At 37.8% G+C, this 24,435-nt stretch overlaps 1 protein-coding gene across 1 annotated transcript in view; it reads right to left on the bottom strand.

The window, feature by feature from the left end:
* Nucleotides 1–11,009: 11,009 nt before the first annotated feature.
* The window catches only part of LOC150082105 (uncharacterized), a 118,859-nt gene continuing 105,433 nt past the window's right edge, over nt 11,010–24,435 (bottom strand). The window contains exon 2 of the mRNA XM_090380430.1: nt 11,010–11,983. Coding sequence (XP_090236556.1) covers nt 11,010–11,897 — 888 coding nt within the window. The 5' untranslated portion in view covers nt 11,898–11,983. The remainder of the gene's footprint in view (nt 11,984–24,435) is intronic.

Below are 24,435 nucleotides of genomic sequence, written 5' to 3'. Positions count from 1 at the left end.
AATCTGAGAAATATTGCTCCAGAGAATGGAAGAAACTTGAAATTTTATGGACCTTTTTTTTGCAAACTGTGGCCTAGTTAGTTGGATAAGGATTACTTGCTCCTTACCCCTTTCGTGTTAACTTTGGTTTTTTTATCCCACTAAACAAGTCAATCATAATATGTGCACTTCACAAACACAATGTACTGACACCTTATGGCTTTAGTTTCCTTGGTGCATGTTCTGAACACAGTCTGAACAATTAGTGCATAATAATGAAATTAATCGTGTGAGAATTCAAAATATATAGTTTTCTCCAGGAATTTGTGTGTTGTTACTGACAAAGTAACTAAGGTTATGCAGCGTCAGTATATTTTGGACAGAAAGAGTGTTTCATCTGCTGTGAAAAAAAAAATTCACATTATTGACAAGATCAAAACTCAATTCCTTTTACACCCAGTGTGGGAGGACAGTGATTATATTGATGTGCCACCTGTGAGGACTTATTCCTCCCTGGGGTCAGCCCCAGGGAGGAATAAGCTTGCACTGTCACTGTAAGATTAAGTTTTCATAGAAAAATGATGACCAAACAAGAGCGAAATTTTAGACTATGATGCACCTTCCGGGAAATCGGGGAGGTGTGGCATGATGCAGTGACGCTCCTCCCACATGTTACTTTGATAGATTGCTAATTACTGGATTTTAATCCAGCAGCTGGGGGGGGATAAACTAAAATTTTCATCCAGCGGTTGGGTGGGGGGAGAATAAACGCACTAACTGAAATGGGTACCATATACTGAAGTGATCACAGCTTCCAATCACTGCGAGGAAGGCAACAGGTAGGATAGGACCCAAGGACCTGTCAATGCTCCTTGCGATGACCCATGGGACAGCCTATCACATTCTAAAGATTAACCCAAAACAAGTACCTCTTTCTGAAATTTGGAGAAGCCAAATTGTGTTAGATTTAGATTAATAGATTAGAAGTTAAGGTTTCTACAGAATAGAGTATTCATAAACGATATATTTCCTCATTAAGTACAGCACCAAATATGGGTAAGTCGTAGCTGATTTTAAGAGTTCCCTGTGTAATTAAATCGGGAAATCGCGCAGCACTATCTACTTTTAATGACATCGTTGATTAATATCAGCCAACGTATCGTTAGTTTGACATCCCACTACCCGTTATTAATCAAAAAATCCTCGTGTCAATTAGACTGAAAATGTGGACTGAAATTGTTACTTTATTTGGAACTGATCATAACTCATTACGATTTTTCCTTTAGATATACTTAGGAATATATTAAAAAGTAGGGTTAAAATAAAATACAAATTTTTTTGTTTAAGTATTAATTAAAATACTTCTTCATTTCATTTATTTATTAATTTATTTATTATTAATAATCTTATTTATTAATTTATTTATTATTAATAAATGTGAAATAACCAAATTTTTGTGTAATTCAAATGTATAATTTGGTATACACAGATCGTTCAACACCACTGTATCACATCTTTCTGAGTAAAAAATAAATAAATAAAAATCCAATACATGCAAAAAATAATTTATAGAAACACTATTCATTTAGATAATTAGCTCTTTTCTGAATCATTTACATATTTTACACTTGAAGTTATCGATATTTTCAAAAAAGAATTATGACTTCGAGAAAAGGCTTTTATTTTTAAATTTCATGACAAAAAAAAAATAAATAAAACAAACAAAAAAAAACAGTGTCGTCCAAGAATTTTCAGATTACTTTTCTACCTAAATCTTAACTGACTTAATAATTTTTCTAACATAATAGGTAAAAGTTTTTTTTTCCCTTAAACAGGTGGCTCCATCTGTTGGCGATGTTGTGAAACCAAAATGAGAAATTTCTAAGATTGTTTGACAAATAATAATAATAATAATAATAATAATAATATTATTATTATTATTATTATTATTATTATTATGTTTAGACATATGGTACCAACGAAGCTTGAGGCTTATGCTGCACCAGCCAAAAATTTTTTTTCTGAATTACCCCGAGATTGAGAGAGAGAAGTAGAAGGGAATCACCAAGAAAGAGAAGAATGATGATATCCAGCTCAGGACCCTGAGTGTGCCAAGCTCATACTCACCAGATGTGAGCCCTGGGGTTATCATGACCTTAAGAAAAGTAGCAGAATTTAATTCATTCGCTGAAAAAATAAAAAAAATATTCCCCTAGGGTACACAGATTTTCCTTTGGGAGAGATTTATCTCTCTCAAAATTTAGAAATATTCTTTTACTTTCACAATTTATCAAGGGAAATTTCAACTTTTTGTTGCTGAAATTTTGATTTATTGTTTATCAATACTGATATATTCTTATTCACGCATAATTTTCTCTGTAACTGTATGTCTGCCTACCTATCTATATAGATTTACGCTAGTGGACGAAAGATACGGTGCAGTCAAGGTTGCATACTTATCCTTTGTACATCGAACTGAAGTTGTGCCCATATATCAAGTAACTCATGGAAATACGAATCAGCATATATATCAGGGCTGAATATCGTTCTGATATGCAAACATCGGTGGTTTTAAATAGATCGGTCTGACCGTGAAATCTTCACTCAGTTCAATTACGCACTGAAACCAAACTAGCCTGAATACTGCTTTTAGCATCAGAATTAGCCTTAGTAGAGGCATTTCATGCAAGAAAGCAAGCTTATGTGGCATCAGCCAAAAAAAAAAAAAAAACAATCAACAAACCGCTGGCTAAAGGCAAATTTCTGCACATCTATTCTATCACTGCCTTTCCTCAATTTGATTTTATGCCCCCCGAGGTTCGTAATCTGAGCGAGCGGAAGAATCCCATCAGATTGAGATGTATAAGGCCCATTCAAGGCCTTATGCACCTCAATCAGATCACCTCACAGGTGGCTAGTCCCCAGACGCTGCAATTTGCAGAACTTAAGCATTTCTTGGTAAGAGGACCCTTTCGTTCTCCTCGCCAATCTTGTTGCCCTTCTCTGTACTCACTCAAGCAACTCTACATCCTTCCTAAAATGAGGTCTCCAGACCTGTACGCAGTACTCAAGGCATGGCCTGACCATTGCTTTATATAAAGGTATAATCACCTCCTTTTCCCTACTAGCTTTTTTTTTTTTTTTTTGATTTGGTAGTTGTTGGCGCATCGGCTTCTGTGGCCATATTGCACCTCCCAAGGTTTTTGCAGTACTTTGATCCAAGCCCGAGGCGGGAATCGAACCCGCGACCTTTGGGTTGCCGGGCAGGTACTTTACCCACTCGGCTAGCCCGGTCGGCCTCCCTACTAGCAAAATTCCTGTATATCTTTGACAATACTCCATGACCTGCTCTGGCAGCCTGTCTGCACTGCTCAGAAAAACTTCATATTTGACTGCACAATTACTCCTAGGTCTTTTTCATTTTCTATCAGCCTAAGTGTAGTACCACACAGTTGGTACTGGGGTTACTATTTTCATATGCAGTACTTTGCATTTGTCACCGTTAAACTTCAGTTGCGACTTCTCAGACCATCGGCTCAAATTTTCTAGATCCTGTTACAGTAGCACACTGCCATTACTGTCATTAACAACCCTACCAACCGTATCATCTGCAAACTTGGACATTAAGTCTGCTATACCTTCATCAATATCATTGATAAATATACAAAACAACAGTGGGCCCAACACCGAAGCCTGGGGGTTCTCCACTAATAACATTAGTCCACGAAGAGCAGCGTCCGTTGATTACCACTCTCTGTCTTCTCCCATTCAACCATCCTTTTATCCATTGTAGCAACTTACCCTTAATACCATACCGGTCCAATTTGTACTGTAGTCATCCATGCGCAAGCGTCAAAAGTTTCCTTAAATCCAAGTATGATATATTATATCGTAAAATGTATGATATCGTGTCTCTTACGATAGAATGGCACAGAGACTCTGCATGAGTGATTCATTGGGGTTGAGAGCAACTGGCAGAATGGAATCGAACAAATCACAGGTGGAAGTAACAAGTCCTAAAAGTTATGGTTAACATTCATTAAACCATGTGGAATTGTTATAAAGTGAAAAGAGGGTTACATTTTAACAGAAGTAAGCTAAAAAGTCCTCCGCAATACAACTACTTAACAATTGGTAACATTTCGATGCTGTGTTGAATCCTGTCATCAAGCCCAGTAAAGATAGAATGAAAGTCTTGATTGGATCTCATGACGGGATTCAACACGATAACAGAAATATCGTCAAATAAGTAATCGCCAAAACTCATGTAATTTATTAACGCCATTCTTACTTCACGTTTTTGTGGGCAGCAGAATTCAAACTGCATGGATAATGCAATAGTCTTAATTCTAACAACAGAATAAACTTGTCTTTGAAAGGAGTTGCCCTGGTATTGCACTATTTTCAAAGAGATGGCTCGCAGATAGGTTAATTGGCCATAACTGCTATAACAGCCTGTTTCAGGACTATCTGGTCCCTCGATAGATATCAAAATTGTAATAGAGCTAAACAAGTACAGGAAAGGGCAATGAGATTGGTGAGGGGAACAAAGTGGTGCTCTTACCAAGAAAGGCCTAAGTTCTGCAAATTGCAGCGTCTGGAGACGAGGCACCTGGGCGGTGATCTGATTGAGGTATATAAGGCTTTGAATGGATTGAGCAAGATCAATGCTGATGGGATTCATCTTCTTGCCCAGATTACGCACTATAGGGAGCATAAATTCAAATTGAGGAAAGACAGTTGCAGAATAGATGTGCGGAAATCCTTTAGCCATCCTTTAGAAAGCCTTTAGCCAGCGACTGGTTGATTGCTGGAACAAACTTCCATCTCTCTTTCTGGAAGTGATAGCTTAAATAGATCCAAGGAAGAACTAGACAACGTTTGGAGCGAATGGATGGGTGAAATGGGATTTTTTTTTTTTTTTTTTTGGCTGATGCTGTATAAGCTTGCTTTTTTGTGGAATCATATGCCATCACTAATGCTAATGCTAAAGTTACCTGTTGAAAGTAGCGTAAATACCAGAGAACTCGTTCCAAGGGCAAGTTCGTTCTACTGTGAGATTTAATACCATTTTAATCCATGTTGTTTGTGCTTAATATTTATTGAAATGTGTTCCTCTAAAAACTGCTCAACTGATAGGTATACTTCTCTAAAATCGGTAACATTTTAAAATCCAGCACCTGTCATGTTTGGATATTTTGATCGCATGGGTTACTTGACAGTTTCGTCGATGGGAAAAACTGCACTACTAAAGTTTTGTATTCTAAAAACAACAACTTTCTGAAACTTAACTATCGTACGTAAAGCTACAATATCAAATTCTTCCAAGTAAAGTCCTCTTAGTGTGACCAACAGTGGATTATTTTATCTTGCCTGTAATGCGTCTTCCACTTGGAAAAGTACCCCTAAGGGTTCGCTTTACGATTAAATTGAATGCCTTGCCATTCAGCTATAAGAGGACTTAAATTGGCTCAGTATAGTCCATCAACCATTTGTGTTAATCAAGCTTGTAATTTGTGAGAAGCATTACTTAGGCATTGTTTAATTTTCGAGCACTAACTAGGATAGAAGGATATCTCGGCCGCGAGCCACTTCCTCTTATCGCAAAGCAGTTTAACGCCTGACTGGGTCGTGATTGCTGAACTCCGTTGTATTCAACTTGCTCTTCACAACGACATTAATTTAACCAAGCAATTATTCGTTAACATTTCGTAGTGATTTGATTTTTATTCCAGGTATGACAATTATTAGTAAAAGCATTTAAACCACACACTATTCTAGTGTGGTTAAATGTATCTCGAAATGTTATGCAAGTATTAATCGTGTATGGTAACGGTCTTTATAGGTGACAATTGAAATTTAAACTTCCTGTAAGAATCGAACTAGTAGGTGATTTTTTATGAATCTACGTGTACTATTGAAAAACAAGGAAATAGCTTCTTATCAATTAAAACAAATCATTTTATGAATAATTCAATTCTATAAACGAAATACGAAGTGTGATCAAAAAGTTCGGGGACAGACTTTGAATTTTTGGTACCATGACAGTAACTCACGTATCAATCGGTTATCTGTGGTCAGTCTGAATTATTGCGTGTTGAAATAGGTGTTTTATGTGGTTCTTCGAATGAGTGATTTTACTGAGCAGTGAATTCGCATCTAATTTTCTTTAGAATTAGGGAAAGGTGCAAAAGAAACCCACGAAATTAAAAACAGCTTTCAGAGAAGATGCTGTGTCACCGAAAACTTTTCAGTAGTTGGCAATATTTAAAGAGGGCTGCTTGTCCATCGAAGATGATCCTCGCTCTGACCGCCTTTCAACTTCAGAACCCAAATGATTTAATGATTCGTGTTGCTATCTTGCCATGTAGAAATAACCGCTTTCTGAAAACCTTAGTGGAATCCTACTTCAGAACCCAAATGATTCAATGACTCGTGTTGCTATCTGGAAACCTTGGTGGAATCCTGCTATATCTTAGTTAGGAAGAAGACCAAAAATAGAAAAAAAAATCATCATTGATTCAGTGGAGTTAGTCACACTTCAAGAAAAAAACACGGTAATCGTAAGTCTTACCGAAATATGTACGCAGTATGTACATGTATATCAGATGTCACCAATTGGCGAATTACTGTCAGCATCCAGACCACCTCTGATCTGAATTTTGAATAATTTGTGTATAAAGTAATTTAGAAATTTAGTTTTACGTATTTGTAAGTTCCCTTAATTTGACGTGCGATATTTAAAACATCAATCATACTATATTTACAATGCATCTTTTTTCTGAAATAAACGGAAATAGAAATATGCTTTTAATTTTCGAATATTCCAATGGCATGATTTGCTCCAGAGTTTCAAGGTTGTGGGGAAATCCAGAACAACATAATTATTGTTAGTAATCATGTTGTTCCATTTTAAAACATAAATACGATGTATAAATGAAATTATCAACTGGTTAAATTTCCAGCGAACTTATTCTTAGGGCCCACTAAAAATGGGTTCGTCTGGGACCCTGGTGTCCCAGACGAACATTCACACGAGCATAAGCCCACACTTGCAATCTATGGAAGGCGGGAGCAATATGTCATGTTCGTTTGTGTATAGGAGACAATCTTCTAGATTGTAAATTTTTAGTGTATAATTGTAAAACCACGGTTGTAAACCTACTCTCCAGTCGTGATTGGGGAGGGAATCCTGTACTTCGGCAGGTTAAAGGATTTGCATCAAACTTTCTCATTGTAAATCTTTTCCTATTCATTTTCTAACTTGGTTGCAACACATCTTAAAATTCCAAACTTCAGTTGATACAGAAATCACTGCCTTTCCTAAGTGGATGGACTTTTTGCTCTTGTTAATGATTTGGCCTTTGTGAAAAGGCCAAATCATTAACAAGATCAATCAATCATTAATGATTTGGCGTTTGTTAAAAAAACAAAAAAAAAACAAAAAAACAAAAAAAAAACAAAAAAACAAAAACAGATTGTGGACATCAAGTCATATCCTTCAAAAGCCACAACAAAAGTGGATGGTACCCTTCTGTTTGCCTTTTGAATCGCCAGCTATATCTTGTGGGTACTTTTGTCAGAATTCTAAATAGGTGTTTTGCTTTCCTATTTCCAATTAAAACTATCACCCAGTTCTCTCACTTAAGTCTTGTTTCAACCGTTTAATCATTCTAATTACTTTACTATCTTCTTTTTACTGCTATTTTCTTTCTTAACGGATAGTATTACCACTTAATCGTCCTCAAAGAAACAAGCAGCATAAAATGCCAGCCGTTTAAACAATCTGATATCTTGCAAACAACTTTGAATTCTTCGGGATGTCCATTAACTCAAACAAATTAGCTCTCATTAAATTCTCTTTATCGAACTCGCATTTTGATTTTCAAATTGTCATTAGCAACGTTCTGCTAATCCCCAGTGTGGAACTAAATTCTTAGGATTCATCTTGGACTCAGACCTGTCATTTAGGTCTCATTTGCAAATAATATACAATAAAATCTTAAGGATTTTCTAACTTTCATCAAGGCGAAGTTGTTTGTCAATAACTTTCTCATTTTATTTTCGTTTGTTTCTGTTATCTCTCATTGAATGGGTCTCTTAAATTTGGCCATTCCTACACACTATACATATTTAATCATATCTGCAAATAAAGGATTATTATTATAAGTTCTTACTTACGTAATATTAAAGGATTATATCAGATCAATCTTTGTTGAGAAATTCTCCCAGCCAAAAGTATCCTGATGGAAATTTTCTGAACATTATTTTATTAATTATTTTAATAATTAATAAAATAATGTTATCAATGAAGAACAACCTTTGTTATCAATGAAGAACAAGAGAGCACGCCTCCTGTGGGCACAGCAACACCAGCACTGCACTATCGAGGATTGGAAAACAGTTGCTTGGTCTGACGAGTCGAAGTTCCTGGTGCATCATGTTGATGGAAGGCTCAGAATTTGGCGAAAACAATGTGAATCCATGGATCCGTCATGTCTGACGACTATTGTGCACGGTGGTGGGGGCAGTGTTATGGTGTGGGGAATATTTTCTTGGCACACGTTGGGTCCATTGATACCCATAGATTCACGTGTGAATGCCATATAGTACCTAAACATCGTTGCTGACCAAGTGCACCCATTCATGTTGACAGTTTATCCTTAGTCAGATGGTTACTTCCAGCAGGATAATGCGCCGGTGCACAAAGCACGAATCACTATGGAATGGTTCCAGGAACATGACAATGACTTTTCTTTGCTGCAGTGGCCCGTTCAGCCCACGGATCTCAATCCTATTGAACATCTTTGGGATGAGCTGGAAAGGGCTGTTCGCTGCAGGCCTATACTCCCGTCGAATCTCAAGGAACTACGTGGCGCACTCATGTCTGCATGGTCCTCCATTCCTGCACGTTTTCAGCATCTTGTTCAATCCATGCCTAGACGAATTCAGGCTGTTTTGAAGGCTAAAGGAGTTTTCTGAAAAGAAAATTGTTTTATTTGCTATACATAAAACGAATAATTTGACCAGTTCCAGAAGGTCTTTTCGTGGAGCTTCTGGAACTGATCTACGGACCTCCAGTGGTCCGCGGACCCTAGTTTGAGAACCGCTGCCTTAACGATCCATATGCTGCACCAGTTAACTCCATGTGATCGGCAACGATGCACCAATTTCACGCTACAGTTTCTAACTAGAATGGAGGTGGGTGATATATGGCCTCGGACATCTCATGGACCGAGAGGTCTCATTTCCAGCTAAGCAGCGTTGTGAATATCCATAAATGTCGGGTATGGAGAAACATTGCCTCCGCGTGTTATCGAAAGTTCCTTTACAATGCCCACGTTTCTTGTAGATTCCGAGCAAACTTCAAAACTGGACCCTTCTTCTTCGACAACTTGGTCCCGAAACGTATACCACTATGGATTAGCGTTACTGTGACCTCCAACACCATATGATGCCTTCCGTTTAATCTCGAGCGCAGGGTTTATCAAGACAAATTTACTCTCTGGCTGATATGAAGGAAAGCACCACGAAGCATATTGACATTCCCCATGATATGCTCCAGGCAGCAGTTAGCCATGCTATACCACACTTCTAATATATAGAGCAGTTTTTTCATCACACCCTGTAGTTTCCTCGTAGTGCATCATAAAATAAATTGCGTTGGATGGCTTCATGTAGCGCCAAACAGACCCTGGTGTCACTTTTACGTACTACTAAAGTCAATATTTAATAATGAAATATATGCTATAATAAAAATCAAATTAAAAAAAAAAGCGAAAAATATGGTACTTAGGACAAAAAAAAAAAAAAAAAAAAAAAAAAAAAATACACCTTATTTAACTAGTTATTTAAAATTTTTGTCCAGGATTTTCCAAGTTTAACGATAGCAAAGTTAACAAATGGGAAATGCACCCAAACCGCTTACAGAATAATTTTTCATATGAGTGTGAGAGAAGCCAGTGTATTCTTTCCGCTAATGAAAACTTCATTCTCCTAAGATTATACATTAACCTTTTATATAAAGAATAGTAAGAGCGAAGCTGCAGTCTTTTAAATCGCTTTTTCTCTGCAAGATTTTCTCCTGCTTGCATAAGTGTTAGTTCGCGATATTTATAACATATGAAGCTTTATCTAGGATTCGATGCAGCTGTTGTTTCCACAACCATTATACTCTACGTTTTAGCACTCTCTAATTATATAGTGAACAATCATTTCTTTCTTGGGGAAGAGGGGAAGGGGGCGGGTGAATAAACTAATTACTTACCGTTGAAAGTCCCTTCATTTTCGCTTACTTTAAAAATTTTCATTATCTGTATAAAGGAATACGCAGTACTGCACTTGGCTAAAAGTCGTCTGCTGTCAATGTTGTGTCTTTTAATCGCTAGAGAGCGCATTCATCGAGGTACGTGAAACTTAATTTGATTTCATTCTAAAAAAAAAAATAGTAATAATCGAGAACTTTTCTATAAAAATTTATCATTCTGTGCTACTGAAGCACTTTAGCTGAGTTTAAAATTAAAATTAAAACTTAGGTAATTAAAAGTTTGGATATTTTTCAATTTATTCTTTAAAATTCAGTTAGTACGTAAATAATCATCGTCAGTGTTTAATTTGAATATATTTTTGATTGAATAAATGCGTTTACACAAATTACTTCTAGAGGACTGTGTATGTCTATGACAAAAAGTAATGTAAATATATAACTCGAACGCAGATAGATAAATAAATAAATAAATATTTATTTATTTAAATATATAAGTAAATATGCCTGTTATGCATAAAAATGCAAGGATTTAATCATTTGCTGCAAAAAAGAAGCATCATAACATATTTAAGCCAGTAAATGACATAGTTCAAACGGTAAGACATGTTTCAGGTTTATTGACATAAAATACATTCTTTGTTGCCATGGTAACAATATATATATATATATGTGTATGTATATTTACTTCTGGTGTTACGTACATATACACGTCACAGCACTGTTGCATATTTTGACGCAAGTTTATTGCCATGTTAGAGAACTTTCACTTGGGTTTATTTATTCTATTGCGGTGCGAGGAACTAGGGGTGATGCTCGGCCTTATCCGAGACACCTGAGTAGAAGATGCGACCCGAACGTCACCTCCTACGTCACAATGACGCTCTTTTCTGCGGTTTGGAAGTGTGGCTCGTTTTCGTCTGTTTTTCTTCATTTTGGCACGCGGTGGAGTTGACGGCTGCATTTTCTCACTTTCCGTGGATTTGATGGAAGAGTCCACACTTTCCGATGTTGAGTTATTTCTGGAAGCGCGTGGATATTGGGGAGGAGGGTCACTTTTATTAGGAGTGCATGGTAAACTACGGGTTCTTTCGTCCGATGCTTTTACCGGCAATGCTTCCATTCGTAACGTACGTACTCTTGATGAGGGCACACGAAAAGTCTTACTACCATCAGCAACGTCTGCTCGCTCTAGTGAGAACCGACACACGTCTTCTATCGAAGATTCCTGACTTCCCTGCACACCTGGAAAGTTGATTCCTGATTGTTTCTCGCTTCTGCTAGTACTTCTGCTACTACGACTTTCGTCAGTCGTGCTTTCGTAAGAAGAGCTCGTACTGGACTCTTCTTTCTTCTTCTTATCTTTAGGTTTGCACTTACTTTTATAAATAAGAAACACTGTGAATAAACTAATCAAGCTGCCTAGAGTTGCCGCTATTCTAACCCCCGTCATCACATCGTATGTTTCGTAATATTCATCCGCTAGTTGTTTCTTCATGGCCGGACTGAGATCGCTCATCCTCACCACTTGGGGTCGCTTCGGTATGTAAAAAGGAAAAGCAGTTGTGAACGGAATTGGCTTGTCAGTGGGAGGATCAAGGCGACGCGAGGTGTTTTTATGGGGGGATGTAGAAACCACCCCTCTGTCACTCATAGTATGAGCTGGGGAGTCACATGGGTCACAGCGAAATACAATAGCAACTCTTCCTAGTGGTCACATTTTGACTTGTAGGCGATATCCTATGGGGTAAAAAAAACGAAGATTAATTTCAATAGATTCAAATCATGAAATATAATTAATTGTTTTTAACTAATTACACATTCATTTAAGTGGAAAGCATTGTTTAGCATCAAAAATCTACCAGTTGCATTTAACACCAGAGTCGGATTAATGGCAATCAATAGGATCAACGACATATCAGGGAAAAATTTATGAATCATATAGAACAGGTGGCACTTCTCGACTGGGGCGTAGTTGAAGTTAGTGTCGGTACTGCTCAGTCAGTACTACATCATCGTGAAATGTTGAAAAAGTAGACCAAGGAAAACAGTAAACACTAAACGAAAGTTGAACTTATCAGCACATTTTGCCCAATTTTAAATTTATCACCTATCAAGGTCGGCACCTTTTCGAGGACTAGTAACTGCTCGACAAAATTAACAGAACACGTAGAAAACGTGATGTAACTGGTGCAGCTTGCAATGAAGTGGGACAAAATTTGGTGTAGTGGTGTACTATAGAATAACAATGAGGAGGCAGCAAGAAACTTCGGACAGGTATAAGGAACACTTAGGAATTACCAAAAAGGTCACATTATAGAAGAAGTTGTTATGCTCGAAAATATGATCACATGACATTAATACGGCGCATTTCACCATCTAACCGCTAAACAGGCCTGACAGATGTGAACCATGCTCGATATAAGGGTGCCTTTAAGATCCTGTGACAACAAATCCCATTCCTAATACAGCACACATCCCATTCAACAAATCCCATTCTTCCTTAGCTCATCAAGTGACCAAGGAGTTAGCTGTCCACATGCAATGCAACGCCCAAGGGTGTCCCATATATGTTCGATCGGATTTAAGTCTGGTGATCGTGCTGGCTGCGGCAGTTGTTGGGCATCTTCAGTTTCAAGATATTCCTCCACCGCTTGAGTTCTATGTGCAGTGGCATTGTCGTGCATGAAAAGAAAATGTAGCCCAACCATACCCTAGAAAATAACTATAATACTGATGTACCTAGTCTGCCTCCACGGAACTGTGGGCAACGTTGGATCCCATTAGGGGCCCAGCGGCTAAATGACCAGAGGAACAACGGTACACGACACTACACATATACAAAATCCATATACTTTTAAACCTCTGGCATTGACAGTGTTCTGTTTCACACTCACAATGTATACTACGCGGAGATGGGAAAAACCCCTGGTGCCGTTTGACACTTAACCCAGGGGCTCCCATCTGGTGAGTATGGGCTTTGCACACCCAGGGTCCTGAGCTGGATATCACCATTCTTCTCTTTCTTGGTGATTCCCTTCTATTTCTCTCTCTCTCTCTCTCTCTCTCTCTCTCTCTCTCTCTCTCTCAGGGTAACTAGGGAATTTTTTTTTTTTTTTTTTTTTTGGCTGTTGCAGCATAAGCCTCAGGCTTCCTTGCACCATGCAGCTAATAATACAATACAAATTTATTTATCATTTGAATTTGTTTACAATACAAGAACTCGTTAAGAAAAGTAAATTTCTTGACAACAAGTTGCAATTCATCAGTTAAATCAGTTTTTGCATGCAAAATTGTTAGCTAACAGAAAAGACAATGAAGTCATTACACATAGCATTCCACTCTGTAAACAGAGGTAGTGATTGATCTGCATTGAAAATCTATTCTACTGTATCATTGAGTATCAAAAATTTTATTACTAGAATTTTAATTTGGAGATAGAATAACCTCTCCTGAGCCTGAAATCAACGCTTACCAACAAGTTATTTAATATGTTCATTGTATGCCTATCTCCAAATCTATTTAGTACCCTAGGGTGAGGCAAAACAACTGCTTTTGGATTCCTTAAGTTGTGTGAAACATTCTTTTGAAGATTCAACTCTTCATAAAGTCCACTAATGCATAATATAAGGTGACTTTTCTTCTTTGATTTAATTTATTTTTAATATAATAAAAGAAGTACACATAAAATCTCATTTTTTGTACAAATTTGTTATTTGCATTGCCCAACTTAGATTATAGTCTATCCATAACCCAAGGTAACAGTGATTTGAAACTTCAACTGTTAGACAATTGCAATTCTAGAAGTTCTGTTCATGTAGGCATTCATGCTTATGTAATTTAATAGAGGGATGAATGTCCAGGGTTTGGTGAGGGCGTCTAATTATTGGAATTTGTTTTTTTCAAAACGGAGTGCTAATTTATTGTCATGCAACCAGTTTTGTAAATGTATTACATCCTGCTGTAAATCTAATGCCATTTTTGTAAGGTTCTTTCCAATTGTATATAAGATTAAATCATCTGCATACATTTTTAAAAAGGAGTTCTTAATTACTTCGAATATGTCATTTATATAGATATTGAACATGATTGGCCCTGCATGGGTGCCCTGTGGTACTCTTCTCTTTATATTGTATGATTTTCCTTTTGTATTCTCTACTTCAACTGTGATTTTTCTTTTGGTTAAATAAGATGTTAAGAGTTGATTGACTGTTCCCCTTATACCATATTTCAGTAATTTCTGTTTCAAGACTGAGATATCAATTAAGTCATATGCTTTGGTCAAATCTATAAATAAGATCATTATGAAGTTATTGTTGTTCAAATGTAAGTTAAAAGAGTCTACTAAACTCTCTAATAATGTCTGTGTGCTCTTACCCTTCTGATATGAGAATAGAGAGTTATTTACAGTCCATATTGATGTAAATTACTTATATGGGTAAATATATAATTTTCTATTATCTTATTTATAACTGTCTGTATTGTTATTGGTCTATAATTACAAAAGTCATCAGGTGGTCCCTTTTTATGTATAGGGATTATTTTAAAAGAAAGTAAGTTTGTAGGATAGACTCCTGACGCCATTATCCGTGCTATAAGCTCCACCAAGAGAACAGTGAACTGTTCTTTATTTCTCTTTACTTCGGTTACTGTAATAGAGTCAAGTCCATAAGATTTCTTGTTCCTTAACTGTTCTATGATCTTGAGAATCTCCGTGTACTGTGGAGCCAAGATTACACAGGAGTTCACTACCTGAGGAAGATTATCTTTTTGAGCAAGGGAGTCTTGGCAGTAGTGTATATTGTATCTGCTGAGCTCTAATACAGCTTTGGCAAATCTGTTTGCAGCCTCATATTGTTTATTTGTACCAGATACCTGTTCTAATAGTGTTTTGATTTGATTTCCCGTTGACTTTTTCTTCCTTGTACTTAGCAGTTATTTATAATGCTCCATTTATCCTTTTGAGTTATCTGTTTATCCATAAAATGTTTATTGTAGTAAGTGTTTTTTTTTGCTTTCTAATGAAACTTGTCAATTTATTTCTAATTGTGATAACGTTCTATCTTTGATGGACAATTTCTGTACTGCCTGAAGTATTTATCTCTTTGTACATTTACCATTAATTCTTCTATTTCTCTTGTCATCTAAGGTCTCTTATGTTTAATCCTACTACTCTTAGATTTTGTGTTGCAAGCTGAGAGATTTATTTTTCTCTCCGTATTAATCCTCGAATTGTTTATCATTTGTATTATTTTATTTGAAAAGACGTTTACATTAGTTGTGTAAGATGCTTGCTCTTGTCTTAACATGTTTTCTGTGTTGTGTTTCAGCTTGCCTGTTGATAAATATTTGTTCTTCACAACATTTGTTAATATTTTATGTTCACATGGGTGTTGTTTTGAGTACATATCTATTATTAATATGCATGTTCTATGATCTAAAAGTTGATTTAGTAGTATGTAGGAATTTGCATACTTCAACTTTATATTTGTTATAAGATGATCTAAGCAGGAGCTTACTGTTCTATCTCCCTCCATCCTTTGTTACCTTGTTGTTCCAAATAAGGTATGTTCAAATCCATAATTATTTAAGATTACAGAGTATCTGAGTATTACATTTTCTGTTTCATCGTTTAGTAAATTGATATTGAAGTCTCTCACTAGCATGGTCTTATCAGCTTGTATGTCTTCCCATTGCAGAATTATGTTATCTAATTCTATTAGAAAAGTGTTTATAGAATCTGATGGTGGCCTATAAAAAGCACAAATCATGAATGTGTTCTGTGGATCTTCTCCTAATAATTTGAGACAGCAGTTTTTGCAAGACTGAGTCTCGTGGTAAACCTGTATTGCCTTATAGCATGTTCTATAGTATATTATTGTTCCACCACCCCTTCTCAACTCTCTCAACTTATAGACCTTTTCATATCCTAGTATGTTATAGTTGGCAATTTCATCACTTTTTATGTTAACCTCTGTTAAAACTATACAAGAAATATATTTTTTCATTGCATTTATATATTGCAAAAAGTTAAACCATTTTTTTCTTAATGACCTGATGTTTAGAGATACCAGAAAAACTGTTTTTTTATCAATTAAAAGAGCTTGGATATTTGGATTTTTTAAAAAAAATGTAAAAGGCGAATTGAAAGTTTGTGATTCCTCAAAAAGCATACCTGATGTCTTAATATTACCTTAGATTTCAAGAAATTACAATTATTCACAATGAAGAGTCTATTTTATGTACTGCAGGTCCTTTGAACTCAAGATTCTTATGGCTCTTGATGAGTCATTCTTCTTCACGTAAATCCTTCCATGTTTTAACCATAAAAATTTGAAACTGTGAGTTTTTACTAATTGTTTTGTTTTCCAAAATAATTGCTTGAGGTGTGTTGTTAAGTGTTCATTTATGTAGATTGGAGCACTGCTGTTGTTCTGAAATACATCATTTGCTCTGAGTCGAATTTCCTTTGCCTTTCTCATCCATTTTTCCTTTACCACATGATTTGAAAATTTCACAATTAGTGTAGGCTTGTCATTTATTTTTTTGTTGTTAGTAGTGTTCCACTTCGTTATTGTGCTGTAGCTTAATGCAAGCCCCAGCTGCTGAATAACATGCTCTAAGTCTTAGCCCGCTAATCCTACTATTTCTACATTATTTTCTAATAACTGTTGTTCTATCGAGTCAATCCGTGAGTTCAGTAGAATAGAATTCTCCTCATTTTTCTTGAAAGAAGCTTCCAGATCCACAAGTCTTTTATTGATAGCAGCGTTGGAATCCTGCAGCTTGCTTATGCTGTTTTGTATTTTATCGAAGGAATCTGAGACAAAAGCAATCGATTTTTTGATATCATCTACTTCTATTAGAGCCAGAAAGCTGTCTGTTAGTAAATGTATTTTACTGTATAGTTTCCTTAGTACATCTTCTAAATTTAGTGTGTTCACCTGCATTTGTGTAACCTCTAAGTCTTCGTTTATGCCTGTTGTTGAATTCGTGAAAATCTTCCGCCGAATAGGAAATTTCACTTCTTTCTTTCCTGCACAACATACACCTCCACTGCTGTTTCTTCTGCTTCGCCATCCCTTTATAGGTTGCTTCTTTCAATGAGCATCGAAAATGATGTCCATTGTTGCAGTCATGACATACCACCTCTACCACGTGTAGCGGTAGACTGCACTTTTTGCATATTTGATTCATAATTGTAAATTTTTGGAGTAGTCAACACAAGACGCTTTAGCTAATGCACTTGCACTAAATAAACAGCAAAAGAAAGGATTAGACAACTTACAAATGGCAAAGATTTCCGATTTACGAATAATAATAATAATAAACACACTCTACACTCTACGTACCCCTGAAAAGTCGCACATAGGGTTCGAGGATCTGTTCTCGGTACCTCTACGCAGTTACGGTACCCCTATCAAAAACATGAAGAGGGGTGAGACAGTCATCATTATTCAGTCCCACTCGACAACACCGCCTCCATCGTAAGTGTCCCTTTCTCTGATGTTGGAGGGATGATAACGCATTCCTCGTTGTCCCCCAGATGAAATAACTTCTAGAATCTGTTTGTAGGCTAAAACGACACTCATCAAAGGACAGAAATGTACCTCATTTGTCAGGGCTCCAAGTCACATGTTCTTGGCATCAGCTTCGATGAGTTTTGCGGTGGTTTGGGGTTAATGGATACAGAGCCTGGCTTCCTTGCGTAGAGTCCACTTGAACTGAACCTTCTTAACACAGTCCGATAGGAAATGTTTTCATCTGTGTCGGCAGCAACCTCAAGAGACAGTTGATGACAGGACATCGTAGGGTTCCGTCATGCTATTAGAGCCAGAAAGCGGTCTGTTTTAGTTAACGTAGTCTTCGGGCGATCTTGGCCAGCTGTTCTTGTAATGGTTCCTGTCTCCTGAAACTACTTCCATAGTGCCGAAACGGCACTGCCTGACCATTAAGCCAATGTGCCACCTCTGCCTGGCTTCAATTCATCCAACGGCTGCCATCTCAAAGAATCATCTAAACGACGATGATTTGCCATCCTGAGTACTGTAGATGTGATTATCCCAAAGATAGCTGAGCAAGCCAAAAAAAAAAAAAAAAAAAAAAATGGGAATGAAGTGGTGAGGTCGAAACCTGTTTTTATAGCATTGAATAATTTGCATAATGTGTGGCTCTGTAAGGTGGTAGATCGATTTCTATTGGATACTCGGAATTTGCATTCCAGGATGAGTATTATATCAAATATTTGCCTTCGGTGACACTGTTCACAATAAAATAGTCATGAAAAACATTTTGTTCTGTTAATTTTGTCGAGCAGTACATTAGTACTGTATATATCAGCCATATGGTGCAAGGAAGACCTATGCTTTTGCTGTACCATATGACTAATACTATTATTATTTTTTGCCACAAAAAATAAACAACTTATTAACAACTCGCTGGCTTAAAGAAAACCACCTGCAATGCAGTCTAAATGTCGTCCCCCGTAATTTGAATTTATGACCCCTAGTTGTGGAATCATTTGTAATAGTGAAGGTTTCACCTTCATTTTACTTTCAGAGCCTCTCAGAGCCTTACAGACCTCAATGAAGTCTCCCCTTTAAGGTGCCTACGTTCCAAGCTCTGCAGTCCATATTCGAAGTTTTTCCTCATATGGACATCCTTTGAAGATGTCCGATGTCTTTTTTTTTAGAATTCGTACTTAATACTTAAACACGGTATTCCAAGTCTTGCAGTTTCCTTATACAGTGGGATTATCGGGTGAAGTCAATATGCCAAGTTTTTCGCAGATGTGCAATTAGAGGATCCCGCCGAAACCCTTAAGAGCCCTCCCCTCTCTGCAGTCTGTGGCGTGGAGGCTCAGGATAGGGGATAGATTCCTGCCCATGGAGATGCTCCACAACATCCAGGAGATGGATGTGGACTACAAAATGTTCATAGAGGACAAATCGTACAGAAGACGCATCATCAGGGAACAGCTTTCGTCTTCAGCCGAGTGACTGCCATCATCTTTTCATCGCTTTTCATGTGTTTTCATTTCCCATGTTAATATCAATTTTAAATATAAAATATATAATTATACGTTTTATATTCTAATATATGTTTTATGTAATTTTTCCTGTATTAGTTATTTCATGTTAAATCCCTAGCATTGTCGCTGTTGCGGGTATTATTGCATCAGGCAATCATGTAACCATTCACTGCCTGCAATAAAGATATTAATTAATTAATTAATTAATTATGACCTCCCTACCACTAAAATAAAATGTTCGCGAGAAGTCATCGATAGGCCTTCCTTTCCATCTGGCTACACTACTCGTGGAACTTCATGTCCGACCGTATCGTAATTTCCAAATCCCATTCTTCCTCTACTGTTTCTTGAATTCAACTTTACCAAGTGTATAAGTCATTTTGGGATTGCTATTCTCCAAGTGAGACCTTCCATTTTGTTTCATTAAAACATATCTGGCATTTTAATGAACATACTCAACCTATCTCAGTCGTCTCTCAATTGCTCTGCTAGTGATTAACTACTCTATCGATCATCTGAAAATTTTGAAATTACACCCTGTATCGTTTCGTCGATGTCATTTAAGAAAAACAAAAACAACGGTGGTTCCAGAACCGATCCATGGGGAAATCCCACTTCTTACTTAGCCCGATCCGAAGAATACCATACCCATTGATAACAATCTTCTGCTTCCTGTCCCAGCTATCCATCTAAAGATTTTCTCTGATTCCAACATATTCTAGCTTATACAGAAACCCGAAAAAACACAGTAATCTTTTCAAAGATGAAGCAGATGATCTCCTCCGCCCCGACCCTTTAAAGTTTGGAACAGATAATGCGTGGTTTATGACCTTAATTCAATTGTTGTCAATCGCATATACCATAATCGTTATATCGTCCTCCCCCACCCAGAAAAACACGCTGAATCCGACTCTGAGATGAACTGACAAAATTATTCTAGTAAAGAGTCTCGTGTCCCACTGATAGATATTTTTAAATCGATATACCTATATACAGGGTGATTCACTACCAGTGCGACAAACTTGCAGGAGGTGTAGGGGGCACAAAGACGAATCGGAATCACATAGCATTGCAGGGTCCGAAATGCCTTCGTCATGCGGTAGAGGACGTTGAACGGGAGGTCGCGTGAACAGCGATCCCGCTGGAAGTCAGCATTTGCGAACGGGTTCCCGAGGCGGTAGGATGGACGAGTATTCAAACGTTGAACTGGCCGACATGCACCTCGCGTATGGAGCTGCGGACTGTAACGGGAGCGCCGCTCTGCGCTTGTACCAGGAACGTTTCCCGCACAGGCGTGCTCCTCATCATACGATTTTCGCACGTGTGCACAGAAGGTTACGTGAGACTGGTTGTTTCACGAGAGGTACCATGAATCGAGAGCGAACGACGAGGACGCCAGACAATGAGGAGAATGTCCTACGTCTTGCAGAAGGCAATCTGAGTACGAGTACTCGAGCGATAGGCCAACGATTGGGTATTTCCCAATCCACTGTATGGAGGATACTGTCAACAAACCAATTGAGTTCATACCATCTGCAACGCGTCCAATCATTGGAGCCTGCAGATTATCCACTTCGGAGGACTTTTGCTACTTGGTTTCTTCAACCGAAACGGTTCGCAAATGCTGACTTCCAGCGGGATCGCTGTTCACGCGACCTCCCGTTCAACGTCCTCTACCGCATGACGAAGGCATTTCGGACCCTGCAATGCTATGTGATTCCGATTCGTCTTTGTGCCCCCTACACCTCCTGGAAGTTTGTCGCACTGGTAGTGAATCACCCTGTATAAAAACCTACGTATTGTCATTTTATATCTATGAGTATGCAATAAGTAAAACGAATTTAAGAAAATTCAAAGAAATGTCTAATTTCGTTAAAATACATAATTGGAATTTCTCTACCATGTCTCACGTTTAATGATCGTTAACGTTGCCAAAATTTAGACTGCATATTATATATTCGATGAGAGATAACATTAATAACATTTTAGTGTCCGTTGCAAAGCTCCGGCAACCCACATCTCTTCCACCATACAGCATGATTAATAGCTTTTGAGGTTATGATGGACATCATGGCGAGATCCAATCTTCCTTACATTTCGAAGGTACATCACCAGGCCGAACATATTGGTAACTCTCTATGAGGCTTTAGTAAGCTAGTGTATAATCTCGCTGCGTTTACTCTGCCAGATAGTGATCGGAGGGAGTCCGAGTAGTGGGTATACGGGAGGAATTGTCGAGGCCACGTTATGTGAAGGAGCTGGGTATATTCTTGCCGTTTGTACGCCATATCCAAACTTTATACAACATACAACATGTCCTCCCTACCTTTTCTTGCTACTGAATACATCACTAATAGTTAAACTAATAGAACAAGATTATCTGCGAAAATATCTAAACCTCCCAAACACTTCCTCGTTCATTTCAGAAATACTGTATACGTGGTCTTATTCCGATCTCACTGATTCCCATTTCCACTTATAGTCTGCCAAATCCCATGTACTTTTTCTGACAGAATCCCAGTTATCGGTTGATTCAACCATTGCTCATCTCAGTTGTCAATTATTAGTGTATGATTCCTTTCGCTTCGAAGGTGGTACTTGTGCATATGTCCGTTTTGATGTTCCCTGTCAGAGACTTGGCAATTTGGAATCTCCTCTTTTCGACCTTCTCTGTCTTAAAATCTCTCTATCGCATTCTGTCAAATTCATCTGTTGTATTGTTCTCCCAACTCCAATAATCACTTGGAACTCTTTGGCTTCCTTTCTTTGAAACAACTTTCTCCAGTCCAACTTTCCTAACAGTGAGGTAATTTTCCTTGGTGATTTTAATGTTCATAATTCCTGTTGGCTTCCATTTTCCAGTCACACGAACCCAGCTGGCCGAGATGCTGAGGCTTTTGCAATTACTAATGACTTCACACAGACTGTTCATTAACTTACCAGAATACCAGACAACCCTAATCACACAGCCAGCACGCTTGATCTTTTTCTCACAAACAACATGGAGTATTGTCAATGATATACAGGAATTTTTCCAGCAGGGATAAGGAGGTGATTATTCCCTTGTATAAGGCAATGGTCAGGGCAACACCTAGAGTACTGTATACAGGTCTGTAGGCCTCGTTTCAAGAAGGATGCAGGGAATAGCTTTGATATTATATACTTGGATCTTAGAAAGGCTTTTGATACTGTTGTACATGGAAGACTGCTACACAAATTGGAGCAGTGTGACATTGGAGGCAAATTGCTGCTATGGATAAAGGGGTGGTTGAGGGGGAGAAGACAGAGAGTGGTAATCAATGGACACTGCTCATCGTGGACTAATGTTATTAGTGGAGTCCCTCAGGGCTCAGTGTTGGGTCCATTATTGTTTTCTGTATTTATAAATGATATTGATGATGGTATATCAAGCTTAATGTCCAAGTTTGCAGACGATACAAAGGTTGGCAGGGTTGTCAAGGACACTACTGACACTATGCTGCTGCAAGAGGATCTGGAAAGGATGAGCAGATGGGCTGAGAGGTGGCAAATGAAGTTTAACATTGACAAATGTAAAGTACTACACATGGGAAACAGCAACACCAGAGCAACGTATCAACTCTGTGGTACTACACTGACAGTGGTAGAGAATGAAAGGGACTTGGGGGTGGTTGTGCAGGCAGATATGAAGTTCTCTGAGCAGTACAGACGGGCTGCAAGAGTAGCTCATGGAGTATTGTCAATGATATACAGGAATTTTTCCAGCAGGGATAAGGAGGTGATTATTCCCTTGTATAAGGCAATGGTCAGGCCACACCTAGAGTACTGCATACATGTCTGGAGGCCTCATTTCAAGAAGGATGTAGAGCTGCTGGAACGAGTACGAGAAGGACAACAAGATTAGTGAATGGAACAAAGGGGTGCTCTTACGAAGAAAGGCTTAAGTTTTGCAAATTACAGTGTCTGGAGACTAGGCACCAGCGAGGTGATCTGATAGAGGTGTATAAAGCCTTGAATGGTTTGAGCATGCTCAATGCTGATGGGATCCATCCTCTAGCTCAGAATAATCACCTGAGAGGGCATAAATTCAAATTGAGGAAAGACAGATGTAGGATAGGCGTGCGGAAATTTGCCTTTAGCCAGCGGGTGGTTGGTTGGTGGAACAGACTTCCATCCCTTCTAGTGGAGGTTGATAGCCTAAATAAGTTTAAGGCTCAGCTGGACAGGTATTTTGAACGAACAGAGGGGTGAAGTGGAAGTGGGTTTTTTTTTTTTTTTTTTTTGGCTGATGCTGCATAAGCTTGCTTTCTTGCATCAAATGCCTCTACTAATGCTAATGCTAATGCTAATAGCATTAGCATTAGCATTAGTAGCCTTTTAAGTACATGGTCGAGGTAAGTGGACCTCTAGGCATCTCAGATCACAACTTGGCGATGGTCTCTTCTCAAATGGAGCCTTACTCTCGTGGCCATTCTCAATCTTGTGTTTTTTGGCATTACAAGAATGCAAACTGGGATGATCCGCGACATTTCTTTTCTTCTTTTCCTTGGTTGGATTACTGTTTCAAGTCTTCTGGTATCGACGTTTGCTCAGATCGTGTCACTGAAATTATTCTTGTAGGGATGAAATCTTTTAGTCCACACTCTACCATAAAATCTCTTCCTTTATCTAAACCTTGGTTTTCCAATAAATGTGCTAAGGCTGTTAATGTAGCATATCGCAATTGGTTTTCATCACCAGGTTCATTTTCTGCCTACACGAAAGCTCGCAACAATTTCAAACCAGTTATTAATCAGTCCAAACTAGACTCTGAACAGGCTAAGGGTAGAAAACTTTCTTCTTGTCCTAGTGGTAGTCAAGCATAGTGTTCTCTTGCCAAAGAAATTGGCCGCAACTTTTGCCCATCTCTATTCTAACCTCTGTCAAAACTGGATGATTCTATTGCCACCTCAGCTAAAGATACAGATAATCTGATAGCATTCTACTTTTCTTCCTACTCGTGTATTGATATATTTTTAATCATTCTGTTCAAACAAATTAAATATGTTTCATTATTCACAATGAAATTTAAGAGAACAGACAATTTTTTTAAAGTGTATTTTCTTGAGGATATAAGATATATAAGATTGGCAATTCATTTTGTAGGTACCATTAAAATTAATTTGTCAAATTTTATGCAAAA

This window comes from Mastigoproctus giganteus, chromosome 8 (assembly GCF_048544385.1).
Source record: "Mastigoproctus giganteus isolate SK-2022 chromosome 8, ASM4854438v1, whole genome shotgun sequence".
NCBI lineage: Eukaryota > Metazoa > Arthropoda > Arachnida > Uropygi > Thelyphonidae > Mastigoproctus > Mastigoproctus giganteus.
The sequence above is the reverse complement of the archived record's forward strand: the minus strand, read 5'-3'. Positions and strand labels throughout refer to the sequence as shown.